The sequence below is a fragment of the Stegodyphus dumicola genome, chromosome 8 (genome assembly GCF_044657685.1).
Source record: "Stegodyphus dumicola isolate Sdum_Otavi_A_Nest chromosome 8, ASM4465768v1".
Classification (NCBI taxonomy): Eukaryota; Metazoa; Arthropoda; class Arachnida; order Araneae; family Eresidae; genus Stegodyphus; species Stegodyphus dumicola.
Window position 1 is genome coordinate 113,267,185 of NC_140775.1, and position 19,137 is coordinate 113,286,321.

The 19,137-nt window shown below is 32.8% G+C and overlaps 1 protein-coding gene across 1 annotated transcript; it reads left to right on the plus strand.

Annotated features, from left to right (window-relative positions):
* The first annotated feature begins 5,549 nt into the window (after window positions 1-5,549).
* On the plus strand, window positions 5,550-18,471 carry HSPC300 (hematopoietic stem/progenitor cell protein 300). The gene is made up of 3 exons (XM_085822300.1): window positions 5,550-5,708; window positions 15,714-15,796; window positions 18,285-18,471. The coding sequence occupies exons 1-3, from the start codon at window positions 5,588-5,590 to the stop codon at window positions 18,309-18,311; spliced, it is 231 nt and encodes a 76-aa protein (XP_085678426.1). The 5' UTR covers window positions 5,550-5,587; the 3' UTR covers window positions 18,312-18,471.
* Window positions 18,472-19,137: the final 666 nt, after the last annotated feature.

A 19,137-nucleotide genomic window follows, 5' to 3' on the forward strand; every position in this document is an offset into this window, starting at 1 on the left:
AATGAAACATTTTTATCTCCAACGCGCCAGACTGTTACCACTCGCAAAATGTAAGATATTTTACCTTTCAATTTTAATCCACAAAATCGGCTATTTGAAAGCAATGTGTTGCCATTGCCTGATATAGAATACGTATTATTTTCCCGCTCCAACGTGTTATTAAGCAAAGTGTAGGATATTTAACTTTCAGATTTAATCTTACTTACTGGGTAGACAGTAAGTAAGATTACTTTACTGGGTAGACAACCAAGTGATTAAAAAGCAATAAACTCTGTTCTTAAAAATAATATTTTTCCTACTTTTTAACCTGATTGATTTAAATAAAAATGCATTTGAATCGTGACAGGTCTAATTTGAAATATTAAATACTTTTATGAAACGACACTAGCTGGACTCCTTAAAATCATCATATACTTTTCTTTTATAATAACGTTTAGGCGGCTGACGGCTCGAGCGATTAGTTTTCAAAGGACTTATATAGGAATATAAAAACGTTTATGCATGTAATATATACAAAACCCTAAGACTTTATCGGAAATTCTAAAGATATGCTGTTTTTAAATATTTTAAGAATTTGCTCTTGAATTTTATGTGACGTAAACGCAAAGAAAGAGGTACTTAATAATAAAGTTAAAAATGGGGGGAATGTGTTAAAAGGAGTGGTCAAGAGCAGATTTATAACCTGCCATGCTCAACAAGAACATAAAAAGCTTTAACAAATCCTCTGGTATGACGTTAAAATCGGAATTCTTTCACATGTTTTAACTTTCTTTTTCTGGTCTTTCTTTCTTTCTTTTCTTTTCTTTTTTTTTTTCTTTCTTTTTTTTTTTTTTTTTCTTTCTTCTTTTCTTTTTTTTTTTTTTTTTCCTTTTTTTCTTTTCTTTTCTTTTTTTTTTTAAGTTTTATTATTGGACTAATGCCTTGCTTATTAGTGTAGGAAATTGGAAGATTTAAAGAAAATGAATATAGCTTTTATTCTAATTTATTCATTTCTAATATTTTCTCCTTCCTTTCGGCATGCTTTTCGGCATTTCTCCCTCCTTCGGCATGTATCTGTTAGCACACTCGGCGGGTATTCGAGAGGTCCAGATTCGAATCCCGGCGAGGGCTTTGCACATTTTCATGTCTCCAGCATGAAAATAATCTAATGACTCTACAAACTGCATCAGTCTCTTTATAAGTGTGCTATTTTCCTTGCTTTAAGTGTTAAAACACGAACTTTGTGAAAGCGCTTACACCTCGTTATGGCGTAAACAGCTGTGAAAGTGAGTAGTATTGTAGAAAATATAAATAAACGTCTGTTTAAATGTCGCCTGTCTAAAACAATCATCTCAATTAACGATTAAAATTATGTAGAATCATGTGACAGCGATATTAAATAATACTTTAATAAATTAAACTGAGCTCTTATATTGTAATTTATTGCAGCATTATTATAATAATTACATTTCACTGTAATTTATACAAATACAGTGAGGCCACCAGATGGGGCCCGAAGTTGTTGGTCTTGTATGGAAAAGGTCGCCTTACTGGGATTTTCAGTACTAATGTTTACCTATATTCTTGGAAATATTAGTCACTTTCAGAAATGGCTATCTCGGAGAAGTGGTGACCATGACAGGACTCAGTTTAAACAGCTACAAATATTATTTTTTAATCAATAAAATGTGTTTTCATTCAGTTTTTATTCAGTAGAAGTAGGTTAGCCATTTTTAGGCAAATAAAAATAGTTTCTTTTATATAATCTTAGTCAAAGAAGAATAAAAGCGAGTTTATCTTTTTAGTACTCGGGTTCACGCTATTGCAAGCTAATTTCATTTTTCAGTTTTAATTGAAATAGAAATGGCTTCAGTATTTTTAGTCAAACACAACAACAACAACAAAAAAAAAAAAAAAAAAAAAAAAGAATGATTTCAGTAATGTTTAATTCTTAGCGGAAAAAAACGCTTTTCTTATTTCGCTTTACAAAAATAAAAATACTTTATCTTTTTTAAATGTATGATTTCTATTAAAATGAAATACTGTTATCGAATAAACAAAATTTCCACACGTAAATTATACTAAGTATGAACAGGTAACCTGTTATTCGAATGGGTTGTTCTTCTCGTTAGTCTGGATATCTATCTGGAGTTCTGTTGCTTAGTGTAAAATCTTCTAAAATTTGTCTGACGGTTCTTATTTCGGATGAAATAGATGTTTGCTAGAATTTTCTTCCTAAAAAAAATAGAATTCGAAGGCTCGCCACTTCTTTTCTGAAAATAATGTTATTGAGTATCCTTCCTCTCAAGATTTTCATGCATTCCTGTTTTCTTCCCATACACAGTAATACTAGAGGGTCAGCCATTTATGGACTCTACGGCGTCTCAAGGTCTGATTTTTCACGCGTTGTGTTTGGCAACGATCCAAAGGTTATTCTCCTTTTACAACTCCAGGAAATACTCGAAGCGAGGTTTCCGTTTGTTGTGCTCAGTCAGACTCTAGGAATATGATGTAGTTTTCAAGGCGTGGTTCACGATAGCTTAGCTCCAGTAAATATTGTGCTATTAAGTTCTCGGATGTGGAATAATGGTCCTTTTTCCGAGAAAGATACTAGAGAAGAAATGAGCAAATATATGCGATGTGTGCGCTATTTTGATAATCTCAGTTATAGCATGTGCGTCAGATTTCAAAACAGTGATCTTTGAATGAAAAAATGGCCTTCGAGAAAGGTGGCTATGGGCATTTTTACACTTTGATGTCGAACTTAGATACGACTTTCAAATACAGTTTTTAAGGTTGAAAATACTAATGAAGGTTCTACTCTTCGTACTAGTTCCCGTAAAGGAAAAGTTTCAGTTGCTTGAGTATTCCTTTTTGACTCAAATATTTGAGTTCTGCATCTGGTAAATATAGGATAATTTTTCTGAGATTGCGATATCCATCGGTAATGTGTACGAATGTCATTCAGTAATTGAGTTTTTGACTAAAGAAGGCAAACATTCACAATTGATTGAACAACTTATCTTGCAATTAACAGCAGGAAACAACTTAACGATTTCGTCTATAATGATGATGTACTTTATGCCACCGCCAGAAAAAACTTTGTCAAAAATCTTACCTAAGTATGGCTCTCTGTCATGTTTAAGCTGCCCAGCATCACTCGACGAGGCAGTAATTGGTACATAACCGTGAAAGAAGTGTGAGCAAAACATGAAGAATGACCTATATGAATTTCTCACACTGTGGCAGAGTTGTACCAATAAAAAAAAGTTGCATGGAGAGCTGAATGTGTCAAAAGTAGTGCAGATGATTTCATCGAATGCTGGGGGGGGGGGAGGGAGGTCGATTGCTCTCGAAAACGTTTTCTGTGATTTATGTGTATTCATAGACACAGTTTTTATCCTCCTATTCACAGCAGATGAAGCACAAATCGACCATTATAACATCCGAACGAAATAACAAAGCGAACTATCGAAGGACAATAGACCTTCCCAGCTCCTTAAGCTGAAAATACTTAAATCTGCTGGGAAGATTCGAAGGGGCCATTTCTCATTGATTATTTGCCACGTAACAAGATAATACAAATATTTATTATGCGTAGTAACTGACCCAACTCTGAATGACCAGAGCGAAAAAAACAGAGAGGCAAATTACACAGAAAAAGGGTGCTTTTTAAATGACATGCACCTCCACACGATGACTGCATTCAAAAAATGAGGATTTTGACCTCTTCCCCGCCTATCATACTTATCAGACTTGATTTCAAGCGATTTTTTTTTTCTTTCCGAAACTGAAGCAGCGCTCGTATGATTCTTGCAACAGCGACAATGGTGATGAGAAAGATGCTGTTCAGAAATGGCTTAAAGAGTTGGAAGAACATTTTTTTTTTTTTTTTTTCTGTTGAGCTTCAGGATCTAATTGAACAAAGTTTTAATTCGTATAAATCGAAAACTGAATTCATATAAATGCACGCGAAATAGGTATTCAAATAGGTACAAAACTGAATGTATTTTTGCTCATATTTATCTCGCATAAGTTTGTTAAGCTATAAGCTTAAAACGAGTCTGTTGTATAATGTAAGGCGTAAGAAATGATTTTTTAAAAATTTATTGTAATGATATTGTAAATGCTTGTAAAATTATCAAGTAAATAACATTATGCAATATTTTTATAAGTACATTACAGCTGATAATAATAAAAAGTATTACCAAGAGTGCAATTTTTAAACAGTTCATTGTTTTTTACAATAATAAGCCATATATAGGTATATTTGAAAACTAAAATATGAAACAAAGTTAAAAATTTCAAGATGTAGAATATTACTACTATTTTAGTTACATCCATAAATAATATACTGTCATAATTTCGAAGACAAATTAAAGATCTTATACTATATGGAATGACTATAGCAGTCCTGTACGATTCTTTACCAATCCGCTTGAATGCAGGGCTTTATTTCTAAAATCAGAAGTGCCGAGCCCTCTAGAAAGCCATCAGGAAGAAGGGGAGAAATAAATAAATAAAATAACTAATAATTAAAATAATTAGATTGAAATTAAAATTTAATAAATATAAAGATATAAATAAAATGTAATAAACTATTAGATTAAATATAAATAGTTAAATAAAAGAAATATCCGACCTCGTCTTATTTGGGGCACCGATTGGACTTACAATTTCAACAAGGCTTTACATCCCTTCGGATGTTTTTCATAATTAATTAATCAGTTAACGTCAACGAAAAGAAAAATTTTCGTTTGCTCAAAGAATTATTACCTTCTTCATCAAAGAACAAGTTAAAATTAAAAGTGTGGAAGAAAATTGAATTAAATTAATATAAATTTAATATATTGAATAAATTAAATTAATCGTGAATTAACTATTCACGATTTATTTAATTCAATAAATTAATATATTGAATTAAATTAATAGGGAATAAAGTAGATGTTCCTCTTCTCTCGCTGTCTACAAATTTTGGTGTATTTTGAAAATCTGAAATCATGAGAAAAATTTGAAACTGAATAAAATCTTTACATTTTTGGCAACAGAGGGCAGCATCAGAAAAGGTATTGAAGTGTTACCATTGAGGGATTCATACATTCAGATTTGCAAGTTAACATTATAAAATAAAATAATTTCCTTTTATTTCATTCAAAGCATTTTAAGAAGCTATGAAACAAGTGTCCAGCTTCTGAAGCAAAAATTTTTGACTTGCAATGAATATGCATTGTTTTCGTATGCTTTGGTTTAAAAAATTGAAAATTAAGATATCCTTTTGTACACAATATTTAAGAAATTTTAAAAAAGAAAATGTATAAATGGCTTAAATTAACTAACTTAAAAATTCAAACTTTGTATTTCTTACACATGTCACGAAATACCGTATTACTTATTTTTTCTTTGTTTTCATCTTGTTGCATCTTATTTTAGAACAAAAAATTTACATTCTTCAACTTCTAAAATGAAAGGAATTATAAATGTAACAGTTAGACAATACCTTATTAGTTTTATAGACAAAATTCAACTGTCTTCACCCTCTCCCCCCTCCAATAAACTAGATAAATAGATTTAGGATATCGATACATAATTGTTATCATTGTGCAAAAACATGGCGGCGTTAGAGAGAGAAGCAATTCAAAAGCAAATACAGCAAGACTGGGCTAACAGAGAATATGTTGAAATTATTACAGCTAGTATTAAGAAAATTGCAGATTTTCTCAACTCTTTTGGTATGTTCATCTCTTCTGAAATTTTTATGTCTAATATTACGAATTATATATTTAACTTTTAATATGCTGCTGTTTCAATTAACTTTATATATAATTATATTTCGTAAAATCAATCCAGCGCAATCTTATATACTAAAAGCTGAATTAAGATGATATGAATTATTTTATATACATTTAATTTAGGTATTGAAAAAATTCGTGGCGTAATTTCATTTTGCAGAAATAGCATTTGTTTGTATCGGGTTTTAACGGAAATTTAACGCCACTGCAAATATCGTCAGCGCAAACATTTCACGTTGGCGCGTTTAATCATATTTTGTCAAACAATTTTTGTCATTTGAAAGAAAGGGACTTGCTTTAGAGCATTGTGTTATAAAATTTGTAAAAAAGTATCGTTATCAAGTATAAGATGTCTGACATGAAACTATCATACTACCAGATTAGAACAATCACTTACTTCCACAGTACGTAATTGTTCTAATCTGGTTCAGAATCAGTTCTGTTGCAAAAAGTCAGCTACAGAATGTCACCAAATCATGTGTAAGTACTAGTGTACTGTGTAGGTACTGAGGCACTAATCGTGTGTAGGTAGGTACTAATGTTGCATCATATTGCACTGTGAAGTTTGGTACTGAAAGTTAAAAAAACAAAGACAACATTAAGCAAGAAATATACTGTTTTGGCCAGCCTACTGATGTTGATGAGGCCTGCCTGCGAGAACTTGTGGTAGAAGATCAGTATGCAACCATTCGAGAGCTTGCTGAGGAGTTAGATGTTAGTGCCATGTCCACTTGTCATGCTATGCAATGCGTAAATTTGACGTACATGTTTAGTTACTGGGTGCCACATGAGAGGATACAAGCAGATAAGGACAGATGTATTCAGCCTTACAACTAATCTGCTCTAATATCAACGCAAGCTCAAAATTCTTGATCGGATTGTCACTTGTGATGAAAAGTAGATTTACTTCAACAACATAGGCCAAAAATGGAGTTGGTCTGCTCACGTGAGCCCATTGTCAGTGTCACAAAGCACAATTTGACTAACAAAAAGATCAAGCTTTGTATCTAGTGGGATTACCGTGGTATTATCCACAAAGTGTATGTGGAGAAAGTTAAAACCCTTCACAGTAAGGTATACAGTGGGATATTAGTCTGAGTTGACACTGCTATTAAGGAAAAACATCGAACTGACTTCTGGCACGAAAAGGTAATGTTCCATCAAGATAATGCAAGACCGCATGTGTCTGCATTCACTGACTGTGTACGGAATCGAATGGGATCATTTGCCACACCCACCATATAGGCCGGACATCGCTTCTTTGGACCTCTACCTTTTTTCACACCTGCAGCTACATCTTGCTGCTGCAATTTTCCGTTCTGCACAGGATGTCTGAAATGAGGTTGATCTGTTTTTGGACTAGTGGCCACTAAGTTTCTGGGCTTGAGACTTTGAAAAACTACCTAAACATTAGCAGAAAATTATAGATTTGGATGGTGATTACTACCTGCAATAAGGATACTACTTTCATGTTTTTTCTAACTTTATTAAGAGCTTTTTTTGGTAGAAAACTTTTGTTACACTCAGATATTTTAGATATGATTGTAAGTATTTAATAGTGATATAAATCTGTTAAAATACTTATTAAAAAAAACTGGCTAATAAAATCAAACTTTCAAGAAAATTAAGAAACCCATTTTATATCCTTTTTGTCAATGAAATCAGCTTTTGTACATATAGGGACCAATTTGATGTGTTGATGCGATAGGCCACATAGTATGTTTTATTAAACCTATTGCTAGGAATACATTGAGAAATAATAAACACAAATTGCTCAGTGTCTTTAAGTTGTTTAAGAACTACATATCTTTTACAGCTTACAGTAAACCTTCCTGATGATGACAGCTTTTATTATTATGGCATCACAACTTGCTTTGCCTACAATATCATCTGCGTATGGAGAGAATTTTCTATGCAGTTAATCCTTAACTTTGTTCCAATGAACATTGCTGTTCACTGAATCAAAGTAAAGGATTAACTCTAACTGCATATCATCTGTTGCGAATTAAAAAACTGAGCTAAGAATAGCAGCAAAATTTTTGTTGTAATATGGGAAAAACTAATGGATAAATTTGAATTGTTGCATAAAGCATATGGGATCAAGTATTCACTTGATCTAGTGTTTTTATTGGTTTAAATGATTTCATGATAGGTGCAAAAATGCTGATGGTGAGCTGAGTTACAGTCGCTGTTCACAATCTCTAATACGTGAGAAGTTAAAAAAGTCTGACAGTTGTTGCTGAAAAATCATCATCCAATAATAGTTGATGACTTATGAAGCAAACATTTCTGATATCAGAGAAGACAAACATCACAAAGTAGTGATGTGATGTTAACTGCACTGCAGATTAATGAGCTTGAATTTCTGCTTGCTATGATTTGATCCAAGTAGCAGGTGTTAATCTGTTTTTTCTTGAAACAAATTATGACTGTAAATGAAACTTGGTGCTTTGCTTATGGTTTTGAGAAAAACCAGCAATCATTTACTTGGACTGGTAAAAGTTAATGGTACTTTGGGATTATACCGTTGACCCTTTTCTCCAAACCCGGTATTTTTGCTAAAAGGTAGCTTGTGCACCAATAACTGCGTAATACTCAACTACACGAATTAGTTTTCTTTAGCATGTTGAAATATATTGCTATTTTTTTACTCTGCTGGAATGATTCAAATTTGGGATTTGCCTAGCACCAAAGATTTTATTTTCAAGAGAATGGAATCATTTCTTTTAAGAAAATGTGTTTTGTATATCAAAACTGATAAGCATAGGCAATGCAGTGTAAAGGGGTGCAATAAACGAGTTAGCTAATCGAAAAGGCACGTGGTTGGAGGGCTCAAAACTCCCATTTCTGACTGCCCTCAGGTTTTACTGCTGGTTGCAAGAATTAACATCAATTGAATGGGGAGAAAAACAGCTGAATTTAATAGGAAAGACAGTTGTTGATTGGAACAATTATATGAGAGACAGCAAGATTCAAAACAAATAGGAGGTCCGAACAAAATTGTAGAGATAGATGAGAGCCTTTTTACAAAATGCAAAAACCAAGTCAGTCGTATTCTTCCAGAACAATGGATACTTGGGGAACTCTACTGAGAGACCAACAATTGTTTCATTATAAGTTTTCCCAATCAAAATGCAGTAACTCTGATGGCTGAAATTCAAAACAATATTGCTGAAGGAACTACAATTTTCTCAGACTCATGGAAAAGTTACAAAACTGATGAATTGGAAGTAGTGAGATTCCAACACTTTAAAGTGAATCACCGATATAATTTTGTGGATCCTGAAACTGGTACACATACATAAAATCTATAACAATTGTGGGGTTTGGCAAAATAGAGAAACGAGAAACACTGCGGAACTATCCGAAAACACTAAGATTCATAATTAAACGAATTTATGTGGAGAGTGCACAAGAATAATGACTTGTTTGTTTGTGCTTTAAAAGCTATCAAGCATTTTTGGCCACCGAAATGATTTGTAATAATATATATGGTTAGATTCAAGAGTAATTCAATATCTAATTATAAAAAATAAAAAAAAATACAGGTTTTTACTTTGTTTTGATTCTTTTTATTGCGTACTATTACACCTTAATTTTTTTATTATTATTATTTGATAAGTTTAATGTGTTTAGAATATTTTGGAAATTGTTTTTCATTATGATGGCGCCAAAGGATTTGCACATTTTCACGAGCGTTTACAGGTCTATCAGGATAATCCCAAAGTACCAAACTAACATAGCTGCAGAAACTTCAGAAATATCAAGTAAAGACCATTTTGGTAATGACTGTTTATATTTGGAAAGTAAAATTTAATGAGGATTTTGCTTCTGAGGGATTAATGATGACTGCATATTTTTATGAAGATGCAGTGAATATAATTATTCTGAAGAGAATTCTGCATAGTATATTTGGCATAGTTCAATGAAATAAATTGTTTCTGTAGCTCAACAACGCATTGCAATATAATTCCATTCTTATTAAGCAGTTTCTAGCAGAGAAAAGTGTCCCAATTCTTGACCATTCTTCCTTACTCACCACATCTGGTACCTGCAGTTTATTTTCTGTATCCTAAAGTGAAGTTTTACCTCAAAGGTCTTTACTTTTAGAAAACTGTAACCAGTGATTGTATATTGAAGGCTAGACATTAGAATTTTCTTTTTCTTCAGCATTTAGTTTTATGTTAATTGAATCTAAAACTTTGTAGATGCACTATATATTTCAAGATATTATAGTTATAAAGTCTGAAATCTGAATGTCCGATATCTCCAGTGATCTAATGTTTGGACATCCAAACCACCAGCAAAGAAAGTGTTTTTTCCCTCTCAAAGTCTAGGAATTGAGAATATAATACTCAAAAATATATGTGTAGTATATTTGTATTTTAAATTGATTTTTCTCCCTACTAACTGAGGTTTCTATAAGTCACTTTGAAGCATTTGCTGGGTTGCAATCACCATAACCAATGACAATACATCAATTGATGTTATAACAGTCTTAGCCATGAACACACTTTTGGCCCTTGAGTTGTTGAGTTGGGTAGAATTTTTCTGTCTGACTTGAACAATAAATTAAGCGGTACTTACGTATTAACACAACCAGGCCAAAATTCGCATAAATCGCCAAATTTGGCAACCCTACGTATAGACGAAAGTTTATTTGTAAAAAGAAAAAATAAGACTGGGCATGTACTACCACAGCAATGGGTTTTCGGCGGAATTTACCGAGAAAAGAAAGAGACTTTTTTGGTTACTGTACCTAACAGAAGCGGCGTTACCCTCATTGAAAAAATTTGCGAAAATATCAAGGAAGGAAGTATCATTTATTCGGATTGCTGGAAAGGATACAATACAAGTGAGTTCGAAAATGCTGGATTTCTGCATGGAACTGTTAATGACAAATATAACTTTGTGGATCCCAACACGGGTGTTAACACACAACATGTAGAGCGCATATGGGGCTCAGCCAAATGGCGCAACAAAAAACAGAGAGGAACAGCCCGTCATCATCTTGACTCCTACCTTATCGAATTTATATGGCGCCAAGCTGAAGCTGTTAATGGCGAAGACGGTTTTCAATCAGTGCTAAAAGCAATAGCCAAAAGATTTCCGCCGAAAAAATAATTCTGCAACTTATTCAAATTCGAAACCGGAAGGGTTTAATTGCTATTTTATATTTTAAAACAAAATAATATAAAAAACTGTATTAAAAATTATCTGTAATTAATAAATGTACATTTTCTTTCTATTCATACTTTTTTACTCAAACTTACAAATCGTGCCAACCTGGTTGCGATAATACGTAAGTACCAATTAAACTTTAGCACATATTTATTTGAATGGGATATTGCTTTTACTGGTTTTCATTTGTTGGCATATCAGCAGGAAAGGGAGAAAGAATTAGATTCTGGGAACTCGATTAACATAGCAGATTTGTTCTTTCCTAACTTTATGATTTGAAGCACCGTATAATTTTGCTTGTGTGTATTAAAATTATAGTATTAGTAAGAGGTAGCATTTCCATTTTACTCTCCCCGAAACTGTACATCTGTCAATCAGCCAATAAATATCAGCATTTCGTGTACTCTGAAATGCAGATATAAAGTAAACTGACGTAAGAGTAAGACCCAAGAATAGAAATATTTTGATATAAAATCTAATGTCTCATCATTGCAAGATCATGAGAGAATGTATTTAAAGAGATTTTTTTTTAAATGTTTGGCATAATATATAGCCCACTATCAAATTTCATGATGAAAGCCATGAATTTGCTCATGAGAGAAGTAGTGTAGCACCAGGGGTACCTAGGTTCGAGACCTTACCTCTTATTGAACAAAATCTGTACATTCTGTATGCACAAAATTTTGTGCATTGAAACCATGCATATCTATGATATATAAAAAAAAAAAAAAAAAATATTATTACCTTTTTTTAAGATTGAAACACTTGGTAAAACATGGGAATCAATAAGATATAACCAAAAATTAGCATAGACTCCTGAGGAGGCTGTCAGAAAGAAAACAGACCAAAAACGATGAAGGTTCATGTGTATTGCAAGTAAAAAGCAAAATTTTCCATTTAATGGAATGGAATATTGGAAGAATGCTGAACAAAGATAATGCAACCTGTCTTACATTGCAAAGATAATGTCGCAATTAACAGAACATTGATTATCAATAATATTGTTTTAAATCCAGAAAATACCTCTATTTTGGCTTGAAGTTATATTTTATTGCCACTTGAAATTGATCCATGGGAAAAAAATTTCTTTATGTAAAATGCCTTTTTAAAAGAAAAAATTACTGCATGTCATCGTACTAGATTTAAATTAAATCTAAAATCCAGAAATTTTTAGAATTGCTGAAGTCCTGACTATTCTGCCTCACAGATTTTTGACTGTATTTACTTCAAATTAGGATTTGTAAATGTACTTATATTGTTAAAATAACATTAAGACCAAATGTAAGATTATATACATATAAACTATTCACAATGCTGCTGCGAATGCATTTTTTTTATTACTTTCTGATTATCTAAATCTGCCCTTCCCTAGAAAGTCACAAAAAGGATTCATGAGGCTAAGCAGTAATGTCACCAAAAGGTATTTGTGGCAACCCAGGTATAAACGTAGTGCATGTTGATTTTAGCTGTTGCACAATGCTAAAGCAAAAATATATTGCTGTATACAGGTAGAGAACAGCAGCTCAAAAGAGAAGGATTTATCAAAGAAAGTAAATGTTTTATTACCAGTTTGCTTTTGTAATTTTATTGATTGATTGCTTTTCCATGTAATTCTTAGTATGCCTCCATTTTAAAAATTGCTTTTGCTTATTAGCTTAGAATAAAATTAGTCAAAGAGTTCATAAGTATTCTCCAAAGTTGCCAAAAGTTCACATATGTACATGTACGACTAATTTTAGTGAAATTGTATTTTTCTGTATTATGTAACATGAAAAATATAGAGGGAGGATGTTCTGTAGGGAAAATAATGCAAGAACAAGTTTATTTAACATTGAATAAATGGGTATCTTGTTAAATTGGTGAGATATCGCCAAATTAGCAAAGGTTTTTGGCGAGAAATCGCCATTGGTCCAGTCCGTGTACCACCATAATAGGTATTGTAATTGAATAAATGTAATTGGTCACTATATTAGCTGTAACTCACTTTAGCTGGCCCTCATATGCCTTCCAGTAATTTAGGAAATTCTAGAAATATCTTGGCAGCTGAGTGAAAACTATATAATGCTGAAGAGAGCATCTGTCCTGAGTTGTGCGATTTTGGAGCACTGGGTTATTTCTGGGTTAGCTTCCTCTGTAGCTGTGCTTTGCATAGCATTGTGTTTAACGTTTTTAGTAACTTGAAGTGTAATTACTGATTGTACTCTATGATACTGTGAACGCGTGCATAAGTATTTCTGTTGAAAGTTCCAGATTTCTGAGGTGTTTCTTTTAATAAGAGAAATTTTATCAAGCTATCATCAGACCTGAGTGCATTCAATCTATTATGAGCCCATACACACACAACAATATAATATAAATTAAAGCGAACATTGTGAGCATTTATATTAAGCACAATGTTCTTGTGATTTATATTAAGAACAACGTGTGATGTAAAATCGAATATCACCTGTAAGCTATGGAAAATTTGCAAATATACTCTATGTTTCTATACTGTATATACAATAGTACCTCCTGTAAGGTACACCTCTATTTAAGTGACAATTCTGTTGACCCTGCTTCCTTTGAATAGGTTAATAATGTTAGAACCATTTGAATAATGTTAGAATGGTTGACTGCTCTTGATAAAACAATGTCTTAACAAAATAGGAAGTTTCAGCTATTTCTTGACAATCCACCAGTCCACCCACCAAATATAAAACTGAAATCAGTGAAATTAGTGTTTTTTCCCACCTAATGCAACATCAGTATTACAGCCTTTGGACTAAGGTATAATTAGAAGCTTTAAAGTTCATTACATGAAATTGTTATGGCATGTTCTTCATCAAGCTGCTTGTGGAAACAGTGATCAAACTTGTGAAATGTGTCAATGTATTGAATGCCATTCAGTGGATAACAAAAGCTGTTAAATCTGTATCGCAAAGTTGTGTTCAGCAGTGTTTTAAGAAAGCAGGCATTAAAATTCCAATTTCAAGTGCCCTCATTGAAAATACTACTGATGAAAACGAATTGTTCGAACTTGTCAAAATCAATGGCAGTGTTCAAATGCAAGAGTATATAGAAATCGGTGAACACTTGTATACTGAAAACACTAATGATGATATAAAATCTTTATTTCAGCTGTAGTTGATGATGTGAGCCTTAACAGAAATAGCTTGGAAAACAGTGAGGAAGATGAAAGTAAGCCAGATGAAAAGTGTAACATTAAAAAACTGTACAGATGTGTTAAAATGCCCCTCTGAATTAAAATAATTCACGATTACTACACTGCTGGCTATTAAAATTGCAACACCAGGAAGGAATAATCTGACAAGCATCAGAATCATATGAAAGAAAGAGGAGGTTGGGATATGCAACTGATTAGTATTTCAGGACATTTAAACGAAGCAAGAGGGAGAAACGATATCTGAAGCATTGCATAAAAGAAAAGTTGTGTAGTGGATTTCTCATTTGGAAAGTGCTTTGTAAGGTCGAAGTTTGATCAGAATATCATGTTATCCCTCGAATAATAAGAAGAAATGCATATCAGCAAGTGTCGGAATTTAATAGAGGTAGGATCGTTGCCTATCAAAATTGTGGATTATCGTTCTGTGGTATTGCTCGTCGCATTGGTCGACATAAAACTACTGTCATGCGAATATGAAATCAGTGGGTTGCTGAGGGTCATACTGAACAGCATGCAGGATCTCAACGCCCTCCCATGAATAACGTCCGTGAGGACAGATATATTGTAAAGTGAGCCCTGTAAAAGCATACAACCACATCATGGATCATTAGTCAGGAAATAGGCATGTTTGCAGGATGTCCAGTATCTGCTTGTACTGTGCTTTTCACGTTTGCAGCAGCAGGGACAATCAGCATGGTGACCATTATTTCGGTGTCCATGGACAAAGCAGCATAGAGAGAGACGGCGACTCTGGTGCACCGAACGATAAAGCTGGATACAGGAGTGGCACAACTTCATCTTTTCAGATGAGTCCCGGTTTTGTATGCGATATTCTGATGGTTGTATAAGTATCTGGAGGCTTCGAGGAGACTGTACGTCGCCTGCTTGCATTCGATATCGCTTAGAGGCCCTGCACCTGGTGTGATGGTTTGGGCAGCCATTGGATACACGACATGCACATCTCTGGTTCGCATTGACAGTAATTTGAACACAGATTGGTACATTTCTGACGTGTTACGTCCGGTGGTTGTGCCCTATCTTCGAGGCCTTCCAACAAGATAATGCATGACCGGATGTTGCACGTCGAGTTCTGATCTTCATGATACACAGCGTATTCGATTCTACTTGGTTTTACTTTCAAGCATCATATTCAGGCTCTTTAATTATCTTGAACACCTTTAATTTGAAATCCTTATGTATAGGAAACCATTTCTATGAGTTAATCTTGTAAATCTGCTTTAAAGTATGGGATAATGAGGCCATTTTATATTGGACCATTATATAACGTTAAAATTTTAAAAATAGTTCATGAACATTTGACAAAAACATATTTTCTTTTAGTAATGATTATTTCTTAGTATTTAAAATTAGTAATAATTAATATAAAAATAAAATAATGCATACTGGAACTGCCTTAATAAGTTTAAAAGCAGAATATCACTTTGTTCATGATTCATTTCATTGTCCATTTATAATTTTTAGAGCCATAATTAACCTGATTGTATAGAATCCTTGAAGACATAATATATTTAAAAAGTAACAAAATATGTCAGTGCCCACATTTATCAGAATTGTTTTAAATGGGCCTTTTTTTCTTCTAGATATGTCTTGTAGAGCTCGATTGGCTACACTGAATGAAAAGTTAACATCTTTGGAGAGAAGAATAGAATACCTTGAAGCTAGGGTATGTCTTTTGTATTTCACTGTATAGTTATGGGCAACTGATGTTTTAAAATTGTCTTTTGCCCCCTCATATTTTTTCTAGTAAGTACATTGGATGTTTTAAAAAATTTCATGACTAAGTATCTCTTCAGTGTTTTGTCACAAGCTCATGATTTTAATTTAAGAATGAATCAAACAAAGCAGGTAGTTTTGATACTGACGTTTTATCGTACCGACAGTGAAACTTTTACGAAGCAGTTCACTTTAGTGCCTATTATGGATAAGCTTGACATCACAACATATTCATGACATTTGTGCTTGTGTTTGATATAAAGTTGAAATTTGTTTAGTTTGATGTTGTAGAAAAGGAAAATCCTGCAGCCAACTGGATCTTCTAGTTCACAGAAGGATTTGCTTCATTCTTTCAAAAATTCTGCCTCTACTCAATCAGTGAACTTCCACATGAAGCACTAGATCACCATACTAGCAATCTAGTTCATCAGTGCTCTAAACTGCATGCGCCCTAACTTTGTTCGCTATTTTTATGACTGTTTTCATTACATTGTTCATATTTAAAAACTTTCCACATACTGACTTCTGGTGTATTACACAATGGTAAGACAGAAATTTCAGAAAGCTGTTGTCTTTACGACACAAGATTATGAATCCTTTCTCAATCCCTACCGTCGCAGAAGCTTCATCAGTTGCTAAGTCTACTAACTTATTTATAGGAATATTTTCAGATCTGATAAGATCTTTTAACTGCTAAAAATAAGTCCTGTCCTGTAGTTCATCCTGTTAACAGTATATTTACCAGTTCCTCTATTTCAAAATTATCAAATTCTTGTAAAAACTGCCAATTGAGCTGTATCAATTATATCAGTCGATTCTGCAAGTTGTAGGGAGAAATATCTGCCGAGATCAGTTTGTTTTAAGTTGTAAGGTAACGTCAAAATTCATAACCGCAACTCTTCTCATTTACTGCATTTTCAGAAATTTATACAGGTTTAATAACATATATTATCTCAGTTTTATTTTTGAAACTATCAAATAATGCATCTGCAGCTTCTAAAAATGCAGTTTTGATTATTTCACTGTCTTTGTATGGTGGTTTCTTACTCTGTGTGGTAATACAGTACAAAGTCTTTAAATCCGGACTCGTCAGGACTTCGCCAATTCCGGATTATAGATCATCAATTTTAAATCTGGTTAGATGGCATGCAGAAATTATAAAATTAAAAATATGAAACTGTAATTTATGAAATAAAGAACAATTATGATCTAAAGGGTATCAAAATTCACACACACACACGAAAAAAAAAAAGAGCTTAATATTTATTTGTTTACTTTATTAAACATTTCTTTCAATGTAAGTAGTTTAAGTTGCTTCATTTTATGTGATAATACTTTCTCTTTAATTCTATAAACAGACATAATTTCTTGTTCAGTTACAAAGTTCCGCTGTTCAAGTCATGTAATTGCTGTGCCGAGAATACCGACTAATTTGTCAATTGAAATTTTTTCGTTTTCACTAACCTCTCTGTCACTTTCTTCATGCCTTTATCCATTTTTTGCAGCAATTTCACTTTTTGTTTGATGTATATTGAAACATGCTTCCGCTGTGTAGATCCTTTGGCAGCTCAAGAATCGGAAACACTTTTTGACATAATCGAAATTTCAAGCGTATTTTTTATAAAATTGCTCTAACAGTCTGCAAAAAATAATAAGCTGGATCAAATTAGAAGGAACAATGCACTCTGCAACATTAACTGAAATGGATAATTTTAGCCTAGTTTATACTGTCCGTTATACATTAAATGCACATGCGTAAACGTATTATGCGCATGCATAAATGCTACGCATGTGCATAAAGTTTGTAGCTTTGAGGTCCGGATTTATAGACTTTGTACTGTATTTCAAACTCAGAATGATGCCTCAGTTGCTGCTTTATTCTTGTTTAATGATTTTAAAAAAGTTAATTGTTGAGCATTAAGTTTGGATTTTAGGTGCCTTTTCTTTCCTTAGCACAGAATTCAGTGGAAAATCCTTTTAAATCCCTGCATGAACAGTTCGGAAGTAACATTTGACATTCCCTTTTTTCACAACTGATACACTTGCACAGCACAATAAATACACACAATTTGTTCTTTACTCCAGTGAAGAAATCAAGGGTTTTTCACTCCGAATTAAAGTGACAAGTGTTTTGCTTGAACAGACATCATTAGAACAGACTTAGCTTAGTACCAATGCATAAATCAAAATATCCAAATTAACAAATATCTAATATACACATGATCTAAAGTGATTTATTCATAAGCAGTTACTATTTTAGGACAAAAAATTAAAATGGTAAAGAACCAAGACAATTAAGAAGTTATTTTGGAATTAAATTTTGTTCACTTTCTTTAACCTTACATACATTATAAAAATCTGTATTTTGTTCTGCAAACATAGTATTTAATTTTTATTTAATGTATAAGTAGTTTTAAGTATTTCATGCTTTGTTCTAGGTCACAAAAGGTGAAACACTGACATAAGATGAAATCTGCTAAATGAAGTTAGAGATAGAAAATATTTCTAAACAAGGATTTTGTAAATTTTTGCAAACTTTTTCTACTGTAGATATGTATATTTAATTTGTATGTGTATAATTAATGTTTTATGTGCATCAGTAAATAAAATGTAGTTTATCTAAAATTTTTGTTTTATATCTTCAAGAAATACAGGTATGACTTAAAAATCTCAAATAATTTACGTGTTGTAACAATGCAGAGTGAATTTGTTGACTTTTTTTACATCCATTTTTGTTTTCTATGATATGTAATATTAAAAATTTATAGTTATCCCATTCAGTATAAAAGCTGCATGTTGGAAATAAAATTCTTACACAAGACAAAAATTATATTACATTTTTCTTGTTTAATGTTTTTTTTTTGTCTGCACGTGAAATTAATATTGGATTGTTTCATTGCACATCTTAACATTTTTTTACCTTTAATTCATTGTCATGTATTAATTCAAATTTATTTTATGTACTTTTGCATCGGGCTTGGTTTATTTAATTATGGCAAAGCACACTAGGGCTGTCTGCCTAAGGCGAGGGATGCCTTCGTGGAGGACTTTCTAAGGGAAACTGGCCCGTATACACGTTACACATGGGGAAAACCACGAAAACGCCCATGCAGCCAGCCCGTTCGCGGGATTCGAACCTCGGACCGAACTACCAGTGTTCAGCGACTTTACCGCTGGTGGGCTGTATACATTTATACATTGGGAACTGAAAGTGGTGGCTACGTAGCACAATTTTGCTTATCTAGATGTAAGAGATACAAGGTTTAATTGGGTCTTCCATCACTTAACAGG